The sequence below is a fragment of the Hippopotamus amphibius genome, chromosome 3 (genome assembly GCF_030028045.1).
Source record: "Hippopotamus amphibius kiboko isolate mHipAmp2 chromosome 3, mHipAmp2.hap2, whole genome shotgun sequence".
Lineage (NCBI taxonomy): Eukaryota > Metazoa > Chordata > Mammalia > Artiodactyla > Hippopotamidae > Hippopotamus > Hippopotamus amphibius.
The window spans coordinates 27271751-27290914 of NC_080188.1; the positions used below are offsets into that span (position 1 = coordinate 27271751).

A 19164-nucleotide genomic window follows, 5' to 3' on the forward strand; every position below is an offset into this window, starting at 1 on the left:
AGAGTCGATCCCCCCTCACCACTGCTTCACTAGTCTCCCTTCAAGAGAGGATGGGCTTGGAGGGCCATTCGGGTGGGCGGGGGAGGGGGTTGGAGATTTATCTTGAAGCTATGCTTGAACAGCACTTTACATAAAACTGGGGAAACACCAGCTGCCTGCGCTGATGCTATCTAGGATGAGAGCTGTTGGCCACATATGGGTATTGATCACTGACATACAGTTTGTCCAAAATGGGATGTGCAGTAAGTGTAATATACAGTCTGCCCTCCATATCCGCGGATTCTGCCTTCTTGAATTCAACCAACCGCAGACCGAAAATAGTTAAAAAAAAAAAAAATTCTGAGAGTTCCAAAAAGCAAAGCTTGAATTTGTCCTGTGCAGGCAACTACTTACATAGCAGTTACATTGTATTTATGTAGCATTACATTGTATTATTATCAGTAATCTAGAGATGATTTAAAGTATATGGGAGGCGGCGTTTAGGTTATATGTGAATACTATGTCATTTTACTCAAGGGACTTGAGCATCTGTGAATACTATGTCATTTTACTCAAGGGACTTGAGCATCCACGGATTTCGGTATCCACGGGGGTCCTGGAACCAATCCCCTTGGATACTGAGCGTCATTTATACACACAGGGTTTTGAAGACTTAGTATGGATAATATCTCATTAATAATTTTTATATTGACTACATGTGTAAAAGATAATATTTGGGTATACTGGGTTACAAAATATATTAGTAAAATTAAATTCACCTGCTTATTTTTACTTCTTAAATCTAGATACCAAGAGCATCTAAATTTACACTTGGCCCACATTATGTTTTTATTGGATCATACTGGCCCATATAAAGAATGGGGGTGTGTGGTACAGGTTACGGGGACAGGGGATTCAAGCTTCTCCTAAACCATCTCTAGGTGCCACCCTGAAGGCCACCTTGGTGTTTCTAAAGGAGCACGGAGGGGAAATTTTACAATATCTCCCCAAAGAGGAGGAGGGGGAGAAAGGGGCTTGGAGGAGAGGGGATGAAGCTGCCAAAGCTAGCACAGGGCTCCGGGGGTTCCTCACACTCACAGCTGTCCAGACCTCTGTGAGATTCACTGCAAGATGCCCGAGAGACAGGCACCATGGCTCCAAAATGTGATGTCAATCTCCCCAACATGGGTCTGATGTTTAGGACTGCATGTGGCATTGGTAAGTGTTATGCAAGGGTGAGTCGGTACCAGTCATTATAATTGGTATTATTCTGTGCCCAATTTTGGTGTGGAAGCACCAGGGTCACTGGCCTTCAGAGGCCCGTGTGGTCCTGGGCTATATGGGTGTAGAGCCCATACAGGCCCAGATCGTCCCAAATTGCATAAAACCCCAGGGACCTTTGACTGACCTTGCAGTTCAGGGAGGGAGCCTTGCTAATAACTAAGATTTAATTTCTTGGCAACTGGTAAGTGGAAGCTTGGACTTGGGTTTAATTTGATTTATGAAAAAATGTGCCAATTCTTGCTGCTGAGTATTAATGTTCAAATAAAACTCATGTCCACTACTGAGGCCTTGGATTCTTGAGGCAAGAGAGAGACTTCAGCTCTTTTAGAGGAATTTTAAAATAGACATATTTTTTGATTAGTAGCTAGTATTACTGGACATGAAGGAGCTCTTCAATGGAAATATTCTTCTAATGTAATTGCCTATAGGTCTACATATTTGAAGTATTATAAACATTATTTTCTAACCTGTAATTTTTTTAGGTCCTTGAAGGCTTCTGGATGAATTCTGAATATCTTGTTGCTCTTTAAATAGAGGTTTTCTAGTTGCAGGCAGTTATGAAAATCAGACAGACCAATTTGCGTTATCTCATTGAATGACAGATCCAAACTCTGTAATGACTTCAGTTTCCATAGCCCTGTTAAAATTAAAAAGCAAATTGAAATGTAAATTGCAGCATTGTTTGTATTGGTGGAAAACTGGACATGACAAATGGTTTACAACAGAGAAGTGGGCAAACAAAGGATGGTAAACCAACACTATGAAATACTGTGTAGTCTTAAAAGAGAATGGGGTAGAGCAACATGAAATAACTGAACAGAAAGAAAAGTTAAGTTGCAGAAAAGTAGAGTATAATTCCAATGTTCTTGGAAAAAAAGGTCATATGCAAACATACGCATAGGTTTCAAGAGAGCAGAGAAGGCCTGGAAGGAGGTGAACTAAGCTACCAGTGGTAGTTACACTTAGGAGTAGGAGGGTGGAGGAAGGTGAAACTATACTTTTATTTTATACATTTTTGAATTCTTTTATACACTTTGAATTCTTGAATGAACATGTGCTAATTTTATAATAAAAGCATCGATCAAAAATCTAACCTTGATTGAATGAGATGATAAGTATGATATTTGCTTATTTGATTGAACTATGGGTAAAACTGGATGATCTTGCTATGGCTGTAGAGGAAAAAGTTGTTCTGATGCTTTGTTTACATGGATGAATTCTTCCCCTTTTAGGATGTTCTTATTCTACTTTGTAGCTGTATCCTTAAACTACTTATTGTTATTACAACTATTTTATATTTTTCAAAGGTAATACATTATAGCTAGATATTTTATTTTCTGGCAAGATAATCTAATTGAGTTTTGGTCTCTGCCTTTGCATTTCACTTGATTCCAGAAGTAACCATGAGGCCCATTTGGCACTGAAGATAAAGGGGGAATTGATGTGCCAGCCTTAGCAGTCTTCCAAATTTGAGTTCCCATATGAGTCTCACAAGGAAGCCCTGCATTTTTACATTTCCTTCTGCTCTGTTCTCACACGGAGTCTGGGTCTTTAACAAATTGCTACATAGCAGATCAGGTTGGTTCAATTCCAGAAGGGTTTATTCCTTGCCTACTCTCTGTGAAGTATCAAGACTGATCATGCAGAGAGATGAGGACAATTGAAATGGCTGCACATCTATGTTGTCATATGTTCATTTCAGCTGTACAGACTAAGCAAGAGACCACAAGGACGAAAACTTCGTCAAAATGTTATGAGCATGGCACTGGGAGCGGAGGACACAGAGAGCAGAGAAACCTTGCTGTGTGACAAGACACACATAAGAATAAGTTATCAGTTACACAAAGCAGTTACACTCCCCCCATCGACTGTAAAATAATTGTTGTTTGTCAGCCTCTCCATCAGATGATTAGGGCAGAATTCACATCTTTGTGAACACTTGTAGTGCCTGACATATAATATAGATTCAGTAGGCTAGAGGTCAGCGTTTGACCTGCAGAGATTTAAAAGTTGTGCGGCCAACATTAAAGATTCAATACAAACACGTACATTTCTAGCTTCTCTTGAAAAACTGGAAGTCTCAACTTGCACAAGACATTTGGCTGGACCTGAGTGAAGGCTGCCTGCTTTGGATGGGGCATGCACTTATAGAAGAATAAGAAGAATATGATGTCTTTATCAAAAATAGGAAGACAAAGGATTGGCCAAGAAGCCCGCATGTTTTAAAAAATGAGAGAGAGCCAAGGCTGAGATTTGGCTGGTATATGCTGGTGAGAAATATTTCCGTATTGGTCCATAAATAGCCACTGCTGAGCCCCTGGGTGCTGCCCCACTGCCCTCGGCACTTTAGTCCATCCTCCCTTCCACCTCCCACCCCCAGTGGGATTCTGCTCCATCACTACAGCCAGAAGGCATCCAACTTGGGAACCCAGGCTAAAGGCCGCTTGTTAAATATTTTGAATATAACCTCTGGAGAATACGTTTCTTTGTGAAGAATATTCCTATGTCTTTTATTATTTTTTGAAATAATTTTTACTTATTTATTTGGCTGCATTGGGTCTTCATTGCTGCGTGCGGGCTTTCTCTAGCTGCGGCGAGTCTTCATTACAGTGTGCAGGCTTCTTGTTGTGGAGCACAGGCTCTAGAGGCACAGGTTTTAGTAGTTGCAGCACACAGGCTCAGCAGTTGTGGCACATGGGCTGAGTTGCTCCGCGGCATGTGGGATCTTCCTGGACCAGGGATTGAACCCATGTCCCCTGCATTGGCAGGAGGACTCTTAATGACTGTGCCACCAGGGAAGTCCCTCCTAGGTGTTTTAATATGCAGATGTATGGGTCTTGAGAAAAAAATGCAACACAGAAGCTGATATGAAAGAAGTTTCTTAACATTTTCATGATAATTGCCTGGCCTATACAGGGATGTGAGCTCATGGTTCCTACCACATCTAATGCTTAACTGAATTGAATAAGTACCCCAGGAGTTCCGTGGAGAGGGAGACCATGTCTAGTTTGGTCTCTACTACTTGATAGGGGGGTGTTGAAATCTCCAGCTATAACAGTAGATTTGAAATGGAGCTGGACCCTGTGGGGCCTTCTCAGGGACAGACCCCTGTGTCCCCAGCCACTCGTTTGTAGAAAAGCTTTAGCCTTCTAGGCCTTCCCCAAGTTCCAAAGAGCAAATTTAATCAGAGAAGTGAGGAAATGTAGAAACAAAGGAAAACAGTCAAGCAAGACAAAGTAATAATAGTTTATAAAAATAGAATGACCATATGATCCAGCAATCCCACTCCTGGGAATATACTCAGACAAACTATAACTCAAAAAGATACATGCACCCCTATGTTCATAGAAGCGCTATTCACAATAGTCAAAACACAGAAACAACCTAAATGTTCACTGACAGATGGATGGATAAAGAAGATGTGGTACATATATACAATGGAATACTACTCAGCCATTAAAAAGAACAAAATAATGCCATTGGTAGCAACATGGGTGGACCTAGAGTTTTATCATACTAAGTGAAGTAAGTCAGAAAGAGAAAGACAAATACCATATGATATCACTTATATGTAGAATCTAAAATCTGGCACACATGAACCTATCTACAAAACAGAAACAGACTCACAGATATAGAAAACAGACATGGTTGCCAAGGGGGAGACGGGGAGGGAGAGGGATGGACTGGGAGTTTGCGGCTGGTAGATGTAAACTATCACATTTAGAACGGATAAACAACAAGGTCCTAATGTAGAGCACATGGAACTATATTCAATATCCTGTGATAAACCATAATGGAAAAGAATATAAAAAAAGAATGTATATATGTGTATAACTGAGTCACTTTGCTGCACAGCAGAGATTGGAACAACATTGTAAATCAACTATACTTCAATTAAAAAAAAAAACTAGTTTAACCATAAAGCAAAGTCAAGGACCTTTAGTTCCTCCTCAAGGGCTATAGATAATATCCTGAGTCATATCCTTGAGTTTTCTCACAGATACTAAAACCCCCACCAGGTGGAGGAAGTTAACTGCATGCGGACCATGAGCACATAGACCCCATGGCTGGAACCAGAAGAGTGATGATTCCTGAGACATCACCCTATTTCTTTGCCATCAACCAATCAGACAATTGTGCATGAGCTGATCACACACCCTGTGACCCTCTCCCTCACCCTGTGTTTAAAAACTCTCCTCTGAAAAGCATCGGGGAGTTCAGGTCACATGAGCCTGATCTGCCTGTTCTCCTTGCTTGGTGCCCTGCAGTAAATGCTGTCTGTGCTTTCCTTCACCACAACCCAGTGTCCGTAGATTGGCTTTGTTGCACCTTGGACCAGCAGACACAAGTTGGGTTTAGCAACAGATTTGCCTATTTCTCTCTACAGTTCTGTCAGTTTTTTCCTCACATATTTGGACAACCTGTTGTTAGGTGTATTCACGTTTAGAATTATTATATCTCCTTCAAGAATTGACCCCTTTATTAAGTAGTGCTTTCTTTATCCCTGGTAATTTTCCCTATTCTGAAGTCTCCTTTATCTGAAATTAACATGGCTACTCCACCTTTCTTTAGATTAGTGTTTCTCTAATGGCTTATCTTTCTCCATCCCTTTAGCTAGCAGTTTTATTTGTACTAGCTGAAAAAGACAGCCTAAGTGTCTGTTGACAGGTAAATGAGTATCTATGCAATGAAATTCTAGTCAGAAATAAAAAGGAATGCACTTTTAATACTTACAGCAACATGGATGAATCTCAAAATAATTATACTGAATTAAAGAAGATACATCAAAAAATAAAAGGATATGTTTAATGATCATATTTATATAAAATAGTAGAAAATGCAAACGAGTTGAAAGTGACAGAAAGAAGATCAGTGGCTACTTGGGCAGGGGAGAGATAATAGATGGGATAGACTGCAAAGAGGTATGAGGAAACTTTTGGGAGTGATGGATAGTTCATTATCTTGATCGTGGTGATGGTCTCACGTCGATGTGGTTCAGAGAGCTAGAGGACAGACCAGAACACTCAGAACATGGAGAATCAGGGGCCGCCTACATTATACAGACCTATAGGAGTATGAACAGTAGCGCAAGATGGCTGGTGAGTACTCTGAACTTTATACAAACTCTGAATAGTTGTAGAAAGAGAATGAAAATCACCTTCAGTTACCCATTGTACCAGGAATCAAGGAGGTGATGACTATTATAGCAAAGACTGGGATGGAAAACAGAATTAGATACTCGGGATGATTAAATGGCCCTAAAGGAGAACTAACATTTTTTGAGCACCTGTTGTGTATGAGGTGCAGTGAGAGATGTTTTACATATACCATCACTCTGTGTTATAGTTTTCACTAATGCTGTCTCCAACCCTCACACAAACTCTGTGTATTTCACTATCTCCAGTTAAAGATAAGGACCAGGAAGCGTTTACAGGTTAAGTGACTCACTTAAGGTCAATAAATGAGTAAATAGAGTAGTATAAGGAGTATAAAAGTGTAAAAGATAAAGAGTAAATAGGAAGAGTGGGACCAGAACATGCCCAAGCATGGGGGAGATTTTGAACATCAAGAGTTATAAGAATATGCTCTTGACTCCCTTCATAATATCAAGCTAAGATCCCCAAGAAGAAGGGAAACTTCTGCACATGGGAATAAAGACTATGAAGTTCAGTTACTCCTCCCACATGAAGAGTTTCCCTTTACTTCCAATGTTAGAGAATTAATGTTTAAAGTTATTAAGAGAACTGGTGCAGTCCTACAAATGAACTTTTTTTTGGAGTTGGGAAATTTGGGTAAACTCTACTATGACACTTGGCTGTGTCTCTCATAAGGGGAAGTATGTTCTTTTACACATTTTGCATGGCAAAGCAATGTTGAGGGGTATTCCGGTGAGTGCAAGAGGTTGTGGGGTACATTAAGGGCTGGGGCTTGGACATCAGAGAGTACATTTCAGGTTTTAAGAGAGTTGAATGTTGGCAGAGGACTGTGGAGGCACTTTTGTGGAGATGGGATTATTTATTGAACTGCTTTCTGATGATCACATATGCCATAGGAGGGAGGAATTTGATAAGCCTGGTATTTAAATGGCCAGAGGCAGTTTTATTATTTCCAAGAAATTATCTCAGTTTCTATGAGAAAAGAGGCCACAGAGGGTATGCCCAGATATTACATCATCTTAGAAACATTCCTTTGGACTCTGAACTTTGGTCTTCTAAATGTGATAATCTGATAACACAAAATGATGATATTCAAGGGCTATGGCTTCAAGTTCAAAGAGTACTAAGAATTGGAATAGAGTCCTGGATAAGATATTTGATTCATAAAATCAGCCCTTACTGTGGTCAAATTTATATAGGTGATCCAAGGACCTTGCCCTCTTAGCTTAATGATTTACATTCATTTTGTTACTTTAGAACCTGAATAGGTTTTGAGAACATTGGTTATTGGTATTTCCATAATCCAAATAGCAATCAGGATGAAAGGTTTAATTCCCTACAAATGAAAAAAAACATGCTTTTTTTTCCCTCCAACAATACACTGGCTATGTTTTTTTCTCCTCCACCAGTTTCTAAAATTAGGTATTATTTCACCTCATTGATAAAATATTTATCTCTTGGATTCTGGAATTTAGTGTCAATGTGGGGCTGTTACATTTGGTCTTTCAACCTAACTGGAAACCCAGTAACATGTTGGTGCGAACACATTTTCAGGCACTTTGTGGGCACTCCAGAAACACTGCTTGATGAAAGTGGGGTAGTTTAACTGGAGACCGATCCCCTCGTTCTCAATTTTTTTAAAACTGATTTTTCCATTATTAATGCTGTACTCCAAGAATTAGGAGGAAGGTGGAATGATCATTAAGATCAAATTCATGACTGGCTTCTGTTTTGTGAATTGCACTGGCCGGTACCTCCTCTGGGTGTTTTCCCAACATGAAGCTTATTGGTAACATCACAGCTGATCAGCGTCAAGAAAGGAAATCAGCGGGCACTGGGTTAGTCAATGTGATCTTTCATCCTTACAAAAGCGGGCTTTCCAGAGTCAAGGCAATTTTTCACTGGCTCTATAAACTTTCACCATTTTAAGACATGTGCAACATGATTTATAAGGGTATACATGTGCTAGGGGGCAGTTGCTTGATTGCTGCTTTCTGAGATATCTCTAACTAATCATTATCTAGATGAGTGCAAACACCTATGTAAACAGTTAGATGCTAGTGATTCTCTGCTTATGAATTATAGTAGGCTAGGAGTCACATCTACAGCAATAATTATTTAACATTTTAAAAGATAACTTGTGATTTAGACAAAAACAAATTTATCATTTGTTTCTAAAAGATGGTTATTACCAGTTTGTGCTGGAAGTAATAATTAAGATTTGCAAAGTACTTTACAAGTTTCTGAAGTACTTTTCACACTTTAATAGCTACTGTTTATTATACCAAATACTGTAAGTTAGGTTCTTAAGATACATCTTTCCTTTAATCCTCACAATTCGGAGTCAATATTACATTATCTAGACATGTCCTTTAAAAAGGCTTAGGATAAAGGAATCAAAAAAGAACAAAGGTCAGAAATAGGATGGCACTCCAGGAAGCACCTCCCTTACCAGCTTTTTCCCTTGAAAATGGGATTTCAAAGTCAGAGTTACCCAGCCATAGCTACAGAATCATAAAATGGGAAGGGACAGTAGAGGGGATGCGACCTAGCAAAAACTGAAAGTGTATGATGATTACAGGAAAATATTTCAAACCACAAAATGCTATGGATAAAAGAACTCTGAATTATAACCAATTAGATTCAGGGCTTCCAGTGGACTTCCATCATCGATCTGTTTCATTTGTCTCTCCATGGTTTTATTTGCTAGAGTTCTATTAGAATTTCACATAAAGGATTTGCTCATTTCACATTCTTTTTTTCCCTCCTTTGCAAGTTTAACATATTTCCTGATATTTTGGGAGGCAGACGTTTAACTTGGAAAAGGAGGATGGGACTGTATCTGCATTTTATAGGGATATTTGGTCCTTAAATTAAATGTATTCATCCTAACCTCCAGTTAGCTCTGGGGGATTCATCTGCCTTAAGGAGATATAGTCAGCATTTCTCTATTTACTGTTGTGGTGGGATAATATTTTGACATATTAATCTTTTACTTATCTCTGTTTTCCTTGTGTTCTTTCTCTCTGTTCAAGCAGAAGGTAAGCTCTGCTCTGTGTTAATTGTTCTGGGGGAGGCACACTGCAAGGCAGAAAGCAGAGGCAAGCACAGGCAACTACAAGTTTTTTTGGCTTTTGTTTTCCAAAGACCTAAATCTTTAGAGGAAGGGAATTTCTAGATCTCTATAGATGGTTTTGAAGAAACAAAAGCAGGTAAGAATTTTCTCCAAACCGAAAGACTGAAAAGAAATGTTCTCTGGCTAGAGGGGTTATGGGACACACACACACACACACACACACACACACACACACACACACAATGACTCGTTAGGGGATATGATTCTGGAGCTGTGGTACAAATCTAGGAAGAGACAAAGGAAAGTCCGAGAAAGACTGATGTCAAGTGTAAGTACTCCTACATCCAACCCCAACTGATGCTAGCAAAACGGGGGCTCAGAATCAGAAATTCTGCTGAGTTATAAACAATAGAAGGTTATATCTCCAGTACACTTGAGATTCACATCTACCATACTAGTCAGCAAACACTGTTATATCATGTGGATATGTATAGCTTTAATGATGTTCATCAAAGAGTTATAGCAAACAAAATGGAAATAATCTATATGTTGTTTGAACAGATTATATGTATATATGAAAGTTTTCATATATACATATATTATATTTAATTATTTAATATAATATATTATTTAATATGTTATAATTAGGACTTCCTAGGTGGTGCAGTGGTTAAGAATCTGCCCGCTAATGCACAGGCCATGGGTTCGATCCCTGCTCCAGGAAGATCCCACATGCCACAGAGCAACTAAGCCTGTGCGCCACAACTGCTAAGCCTGTACTCTAGAGCCCAAGAGCCACAACTATTGAGCCTGTGTGTCGCAACTACTGAAGCCCGTGCACCTAGAGCCCGTGCTCCACAACAAGAAAAGCCACTGCATGAGTCCGTGCACCACAATGAAGAGTGGCCCCCATTCGCCGCAACTAGAGAAAGCCCGTGTGTAGCAATGAAGACCCAACACAGCCAATAAATAAATAAATAAATAAAATTAAAATATATGTATATATGAAAATTTTCATATATACATATATTTAATATAATATATTATTTACTATATTATATTATAATTATTTAAAATATTTATGAGATTGCTTAATTATGTAAAGATGTTCAAAATATTCTGTGATGTAAAATTATGTTATGAAATATTATGGACAGTATGATCCAATTTTGAAAGAAAAATATATATGTAGGCATAAAGAATAAACTTGAATATATACAAATAACAGGCATTCCTTTTATAATAAGAGCAATATGATAAAAATCATAAAATAAAATGCAATTAATTTACACTTTGCACTGTTTTATGGAAAAGTTCAGGGAGAGAAGGCTCCTGTCCTTCTCACACAATTCTGCTGATATGGTGACTGGAATAGTAGTCCCTTCACCTGCCACGCTAGTATTGTCAAAATTATGCTTAAAACAAGACCAGAAACTGGAGAAAGAACAAAAAATAAATGAATAAATTTTAAAAAAGCATGAATTGAAAGAATTGAAAATGAAAAAAATTAAATATGCATAATTTGAGATGGAGAAAAATGACAGTAATTCTTACACTTTCTTTTTTAGCATAAGGTCTTATGTAAAGTAAGTGCTTAGCAAATAATGACCAAGACTGAAAACAAACAGGGAAAGGAAATTGTCTAGCACTCCTGAATATAAAAAGGAAGCTCTGGCTTATGAGTCTGATACATTTTCTAAATAAAACATTGGTGGATTAATTAAGGAACTCCAACATGTAGATTACTGAGTGTCAGAATGGATGAGAATTTTATTATAATAGGAGGGTATGTGGAGTTCTGATAGACTTCTAATTTTGATTTGATAATAAGAAAGTTTACATATAATATTTGCATGTTTGTAGTCTACATTTGGAGGAAAACTAGATAAAAAGATGTAAAATGTATTCTGTAAAAACAAAAATTATAAATATGGCAACATTTAATTTGAAATGTTACATGTTAAAAGTATCTGAACTAGTTACTTCTCAGTGCTTTTCTGTAATTAGCAAAAAATATACATAACAGTAATTTAAAATCATGCACTATTATTTAGCACTTAAGTACTTCCTAGTGCCTCTTGACAAATCCATATAAGATTAATATGTTATAGCGATAGGAGATTAAACTACATTGACTTTAAATTCCACATATTATAACTTAAAATTCCAGTAAGAAACTTCTTTTATTATATTTGCTCTGATCAAATTGCTTTACTTTCAGCTGTTTCCCTGAAACTGAAAACAAACCTGGAATTGTTACTGACATAAAACATTAGCTCTCCACATACTCATTGTTTCTTGGTCTAGTCCATCTTTTAAAGTTGTACTTACCCTTGGGAATGTTACTGAGTTTATTTCTTTGAAGAATGAGTAACTTTAGAAATGGAAGCCCATTTCTCAAGCTACCTCTGTGGCGTTTTGCCCACGAAGACTTAAAACTGGGTAGATCCAATGACATGGAGTGAATGCTGCTGTTGCTGAGGTTTAATATTTCCAAAGCATGAAAATGTACTAGAGAGCTTAAGGTTATTTTCGATATGAGATTGTTACTGAGGTCCAGGTGTTTTATATTCCATTCTTCTTTTTTCATGTGAGTTTGTGAGAGAACCCGAAAGAAACTGGAGCTTACATCCACTGTGGCTGCTATCTGTGATATGTCCACAGGTATTTCATGCTTTCCAGCAAAAGAACAATTTGTCAGATGATATCCATTCCACTGGCACTCAGAACTGAATAAAATACTGCCTTTTCTTGATGGGTTTGTCAGTGTGCCAGTAAAATAAAGACCTATAACCATGGTAATAGCTGTGTAACATAGGTTTTTCATAATGCCTGGAGAAAGAAAAATTGACTTATTCAAAATAACTTACGTAAAAACTAATAGCAAATAAGCAGAAAATTTAATTTTCAATTTAAGATTTAGGAAACTTATTTTGCCTTGATTGCCAATTTAAGTGAATGTTTGATTTCTTAGAAATTGGGGCAAAAGGTAGCTACCAAAATGATATACAGCTATAGTGTAAAATTACATTTATGCCACATTTTTAAAGAAAGAACCCATCCCCACCCCAAGCCCCCCACCCCGTCCCGGCCCTGATTTGTCAGAAAATACATATTCACTTGGGCCTCACCTCTGCGTCGGCTTTTCCAGGATTACTAACCCTGCAGTCTGCTTTGGAATGAGGGAAACCTACCGAGAGTTAAAACTTCTCTGCTTCCTTCTTGGTCTTTAGCACCAAGAGTTAAAACTTCTCTGCTTCCTTCTTGGTCTTTAGCACTGAGCAAAGTCTATTATGCTTATCTTACAGCATGGTAATCAGCCATTTGCTTTTATCACGTGAGTGACAAGGCATACAGTTACACCAAACTGTAAAACTGTATTGGTGGAAAGTTCAACTCATGAAAGAGACTCTTGATAGTTTTTAGTGACTTAGAAGAACTACAAGCTTTGTCTTTGTGGCTTCTGTGACTTTTCAAATCTACTTGAAACCATTTAGACATACACATTAAAAAAAAAAAGATTATAAAAAGGATGCTCTCCCTAGGACCCGTTAAGATATAATAAGATACAAAAACTCAAGTATCTTTTTCACCAAAGATTCTTGAGAAGCAATTGAAAGCTTTAAAACAAGCATCTACATATCACAATGCCTGAGTGTATACACACAAAACAATTTTAAAAGTAAATGAATGTTTTTTGTGATTTGTTTTAATTAATAAATTCCATTAAAAAATCAGTGTGTGTACAAATAACCACATTACTCTGCAGGTAGGTTTACAACAAACCATCCTTTCCTTTCGGTTCTAATGGCACCACTCTAGTTCTCATCACTAATCTGCATGCGAGAATGGGCCAACTCATTTTCCTGCTACTGTCTTTCATTTTTCCTTCTTGATTCAGCTAATGAAATTCCAAAGGGTTACTTCCCCAGAGTACTGTTTTCCTCATAGCATCCCCTCATTCAAAATCCTTACAGGGCTCCTCAGTGCCTATAGTCCAGATCCCTCAAGTTGGCATCCCAGGCCCTGTATGATTGACCTAACTTGATGTGGCGTGACTACAAGATGGGGCTTGTGCACCTCAGTGTGTATGTAGATCTCATGCAAAAATTAGCTTTTAGTTCACTCCAGTTCCATTTTCCTCTCCTCAGTCCAAATTCTACATATGTCCTTCCAGATCCACCACAAATCCTATGACCTGAAGACCTTTTTTCCTGCGTTGGCCTCTATTTGGTCCAGAAATCTTTCAGTAAATATTTATTGAATGAATGAATGCATGTTAGTAACAGTTTGACAGAATATCAATACTGTCCTGTATTGCTATGCTTTGTGTCTGTTTTAAACAGCTCAAAAGACTATAAGCTCCCAGATGGTAAGGACCATCTTTTCATACGTACATATATATGTATATATATATATATATATATATATATATCACACACACACACACACATACATACACACAGAGAACTCCCCCCCACCATGGTCTATATTTTTAATAGTCTTCCGTCTGTCACAGGCCTATGCTATCTATATCTATATACAGGGCTATATCTGTATCATCTACCTATCATCTATTTATGTCATCTATGTATCTATATATTTTCCCCCCAAGTTTTATATTTTTAATAGTCCGTAGTCTAACATAGGGTTATGCTCTGCTTGGATAAATAAATGCATGGAGTGAATGAAATTTACCATGTAACTTTTTAAACTCTGGTTTTATACAAGGTCTAATCTCCCACATTTTGAAAGGCATCTAAATTCAGGTACACATGGCCATGAGCTGCAAAGGTGCCCTCCAGCATGGAGGAGTGATTTATTTTTAAAGTGTGCCTCTTACGCCATGCCGGAAATTGACTTAATTTGTATAGTCAGAAAGATATTTGTTACTATATGCAAAGCTGCAATCATCACATATGTAATTATATAACAGGCTAATGCAACATCAGCAATAAAAAAAGGAGTCATCATTCATTGGCACACTACAATGCTGAAGAGAAACATGTTGAAAAAAACTTTTTCTTAAGGGGACTTAAAGATTTTCACTGACCTGATTCTTTCTAAGTTGAAGAGAATTATCTATAACTAACAGATTTGAGTTCAAAACAGCGAGATAAGGATAACCTTATAAAGTGAAAGGTATTAATTCGTAAGTTAAAAAAAATATTATAAATATACACTAAAACGAACGTATATATTAGGTAAGGAACATCTGAGAACTCCAAAAAATTTTCTGAGGATATTGGAGACAATTATGTGAAATGTCAATCTTTAAATGGAAGTATTCAAGCTGAAGTATGAGGAAGCAGTTAGAAATACGGGGTGTGTCAGACAGTGAGAGAGACAGGGAGAAGGCAGTAGAGAAAACAGGAAAGGAAATGAAGAGTCCATTCCTATGGAGAAGTTACAATGATAAGAAGAAAAAAAAAGGCAGAAAAGGTTAGTTTTGCTAAGATGTAGAAAGAACACAACAGTAACTGTTTCTAAAACTTACCTTTAATCCTTAGGGATTTTTCAAATGGGTCTCTCTCTGAATCAAGCCAGGTGGGGATTTTAGACCTGAGCCTTTGAGGCTCCACCCATCTGCCCTGGAGCCTGCCCGGTGCCAAAACTTCAACCCTTTTGTCTCCAAGCTCTGGCCTCTTGCAGACGTGACAGGACAGACAGTGTGGTGCACATTTTCCTGGGATACTGGGGAGAAAGCCAGCAGAGAGAGGCCTTCTGCAATGCAGGGGGTAGAACTTTCCAGACTGGGTCTGTACAACTTCTAACTTTAAGCTCCAGGATTCCAGAGAGATTACCTAAATACCAGCAGTGTCCAATTCTCAAGCTATATTTACATTCAGCACGTTTGTATGAGTAAGTAGAAACCTGCTAATATTTTAACAATTAAAAAATTAATAGCAAACAATTTTACAGAATCTTTATTGTAAACAGAGGTCATTAATAGTTATTACAAACTGAATCAACTGAAAGTCAAATTAATAACTCGAAACAGATTTATAGGTTTATTTCTGTATAGCATAATTTGTAATCTTTGCCCCCTCAATGCTTTAAAAAAGATTACTAAAATTATCAGCATTTCAATGGTCTCTTTTTTTCTTTTTGTCAAGTTTAGCACCATAACATTCTCATGCTCTTTTAAAAAACTCACTCAAAACTAGGGAGAACTTCCACTTTTCATTCAAAACTATCACACACAATTTGTTTTTCCAATGCAAAAAGAATACAAATAAGTATATTTTTAAATATTTCAGAACACACATAGACAGTCCCTACTGTGTTGTTTTGCATTCTCCCTACCTGCCCATTAGACAGCCCCTAAGATACCTTGCTTTCATCTCATTTGTCCTCCCTGTCATTATAATCTACCTCTGAAGGACTGTAGCTATTTAAACAAGCATGTGTCTGCCCCCTCTCCTGGGATCCTGTCTTTGTCCTCTGCCTCCCCCAAGTCTGTTGTTTGTCATATCAGCGCTTGATGGAGGGGAGGAATGACCAGCAGAAGACACAAAGTTAACAATTCAGTTTGTAGAAAAATACCATCTGATGGTGAGAAGGAGTAGCTGAGGCTTTACTGTCATGCAAAATAGGTCACGGGATGGTTTGTTCTTGCTCTGCTTCCCAGGGAATTTCCCAGGTCTACGTTTCAATGAAAAAAGCAAACGCTACCTGCAAAATGTCCTAAAATACTATACCTATGACCTTAACAATCAGTTTTATAAAAACATCGATATTCTCTCACATGCAAAGCACTTGATGGAGATGTATCAAAAACAGGTATTTCTCAAAGAGGAGTAAACTTAGATTATTTCATGAATTACATTCAATAAATAATACTTTGTAACATAGTGTTATGTGGTTTTTGTAAAAATATTTATCTAAATAAACTTTCAAAACAAATCTAAATAGAGCAGACAAGTAATGAATGTAAAATTTACAAATCCACTGAGCATCTGAATGAAAATTCCAATGGATTTTTCTGAATATTATTCAGATATTAAGTGATACTGAATATATTCAAATGGGTTCTGAACATCACTACAACTAATAACACCGAGAGGTCATAAATTTCACTTTTTTTTTTTCACTTAAAAACTGCACTCAGTATTAGGTAGTAAGTCAAACTCTACTTTAGTATACTTTAATGACTATTCATAATCTCTAAAGTATTTGATTTTTCTTTCAGAGAGAACTGTGACAATATTGAATGCAAACTATTTTCTTGTTTTCTTATCCGTATAGTTCAAACTGATAAGGACAGAATATTATACTTGAATGCAGAACAGGGCCTATGATTTACCTCTACTGCCTGCTTTACAGTACACTACTTTGAGGTCTCTCTTCCTGATGTTGTGTATATCTTAATATTACCAGAGAGTTCCTTTCAAGTCAACTATAAAATACATTAAAAATCAACTGGCTTGAGGGTTGTAAATCATGACAATGGGCGGTGATGTTAGGAGCAGAGATCAATCTCATACTTCTGTGAAAATTACTTGTATTATTTCCCGCATTATCACCCTTAGTCCAGTGCTTCCTGACTTTTTTCAAGGTACGGCACATGTTACAAAGGGTGGTATTTGTCTGGCTTGCTGGGGTAAACCCACCAGCCATTCCTGGCCAGCAGGACTTGTCTGAGGCATGGCCTCCCCATTTCCCACTGTGCTGCCCCAAGGGCTGAGGGTATACATATCTTAGCAACGCTTTTATCCATTCAGGTACCCCAGTTGGGAAATGGGGTATTTAGAAACAGGTCCATGTAGGTTTGAATCACACCCAAATGCCAATCCCAACTCTGCTATTTCCTCTGTAACATTAGGCAAGTTTCTTAACTTCTCTGATCCTCAGTTTCCTAGTGGGTAAAGTGGGATAACAACATCTGCTTGTAGAGTCGTGGTGAGAATTAGAGACTTTACACATGCAATGCCTAGGACAAGGCCGGGCAGTGTAAGATGCTCAACAAATGACAGCTGTCATTATTTAAGTTAAAGCTGAGATGGTGCTTTAATTGCTACCACATTGCGAACACAATATTCATCAATACTTCATGAGCAAACATTCTATTAGAGTATTTTCTTCCTAGTGCAAAACTAAGGAACCATAGTTTCTTACTATCTCCCATATGTGAAGTTCTTTAATGACCTCATTTGCATGTGAGATTATGGCTGAAAGTTAATGCACTAAAAATCTATCTTTCCCCTTAGAAGCCAAAAGACAGAGCATGTAACATTTATTGATGGTGTACCTTTAAACATCTTAAGTGGGTCTATTCCCATTACTCACTGAAAGCTCACTTACAGTGAGTCTAAACAGTTGCTTCAGCCCTTTAGCCTTTAGACAAGGAACAGTGGCATTTTAAAAATACTTCTTGAAAGATTAATTTTGATTGTATTCACTTCTCTTAACTATTTCAGAGAACTATAAATTGAAGATCAGTGCAACTTAATGAAATGTATTAGAATTTAGGCTCTCTGAGACTATTTTAAACATGAAGACTATACAATAGATACAGCAGTGCTCTGCGGATAAAATGATTACGAGTTACCACAAACTCTGTAAAAACAAGATCTGCATGCCCACTCTTAAAAAAAGAGTCAAGTCACAACACGAACCTACGGACGCCCTCGCGGGCTTTCCTAATGAGTGTCTCCACAGGGGTTGTCCGAGGTCTGGCAGCCCACGTTCTGGCCCGTCACCTGCACTTTGAAGAGGGTTCCGTCAGCGCACATGCAGAGCTTGTAGCGCACCCAGTCACCACCGCCAAACTGGTTTCCGCCGGAGGAACTAGGGAGGCGGGCTGTGCTGACCACCACAGTCCCATTCAGGATGATGCTGTTTTCCTACCAGGAGAAGGATCACACGGCTTATTTACATCCACAAGTAGGGACAGGACAAAGTTAATAAAGAAAACTCACTGGACTGTTAGCAAGAATAGGAGGCAGTAAGAAAAAGTCATGAGCAAAACAACAGCAAAAAACAATCACGATTCAACCAGTGACCTCTTAGTAATTGTTCATAATGTATATCAATACACTGTTTACACAGTTTATTTCTCAATCAGTTAAAAATTATACCAAAATTCCCAAGTGCGTAATAAGATTCATGCTGATAGAGTCTCAAATCACTTTCATTTATTACTTCCTAAGGGAGTTTTAACCAAGTTACTGATTGATGAGTTCCTGACGATGAGCAGAAAAAGACTGTTCTTCTCCTCGAGGAAAGTAATTTTAATTTCTGATGATTTTTCGTAACACCATAAATGGAGAGTCAAACCATATAATTTTGAAGCCCAGGCACTCAAAGAAAACTGCCTGGAGGTTCTCTTCTTTAAGTGCTCTGTCCCAGGAACATTCCTGTATTTTAGACCCTCTCCTTTTCGGAACTCCTAAGCCTCTCTCTCCCTTCTTTCCTTTTCTTCTTTTCATTCATTCAACAAATAATTATTAAAGGTCTCCTATGTGTCAGAAATTATTCTAGGTCCTGGGCATACAGCAGTCAACAGACAGGCAAAGTCCAAGTCCTTGTTTACTGGGGAGGGGCAGACAATAAAAACCTGAAGAGGTAAAACAAACAGGACATCATGTGAAAAAAGCAAGTCACGATAAGTAGAGAGAGAGTGACCAGATGGGGGCTCTGCTTTACAGAGGATGGTCAGGGAAGGCC

At 38.0% G+C, this 19164-nt stretch overlaps 2 protein-coding genes across 3 annotated transcripts in view; both read right to left on the bottom strand.

Annotated features, from left to right (window-relative positions):
• Positions 1-16133, bottom strand: part of LRRC66 (leucine rich repeat containing 66) — a 23552-nt gene extending 7419 nt beyond the window's left edge. For both annotated transcript variants that reach the window (XM_057726087.1, XM_057726086.1), the window contains exons 1-3: positions 14993-16133; positions 11827-12327; positions 1731-1900 (exon numbers count right to left, since the gene is read on the bottom strand). In XM_057726087.1, coding sequence (XP_057582070.1) covers positions 1731-1900; positions 11827-12322 — 666 coding nt within the window. In that variant the 5' untranslated portion in view covers positions 12323-12327; positions 14993-16133. The remainder of the gene's footprint in view (positions 1-1730; positions 1901-11826; positions 12328-14992) is intronic.
• Positions 16126-19164, bottom strand: part of SGCB (sarcoglycan beta) — an 18986-nt gene continuing 15947 nt past the window's right edge. Inside the window, exon 6 of the mRNA XM_057726088.1 lies at positions 16126-18341. Within this exon, the coding sequence (XP_057582071.1) occupies positions 18138-18341 (204 nt within the window). The 3' untranslated portion in view covers positions 16126-18137. The remainder of the gene's footprint in view (positions 18342-19164) is intronic.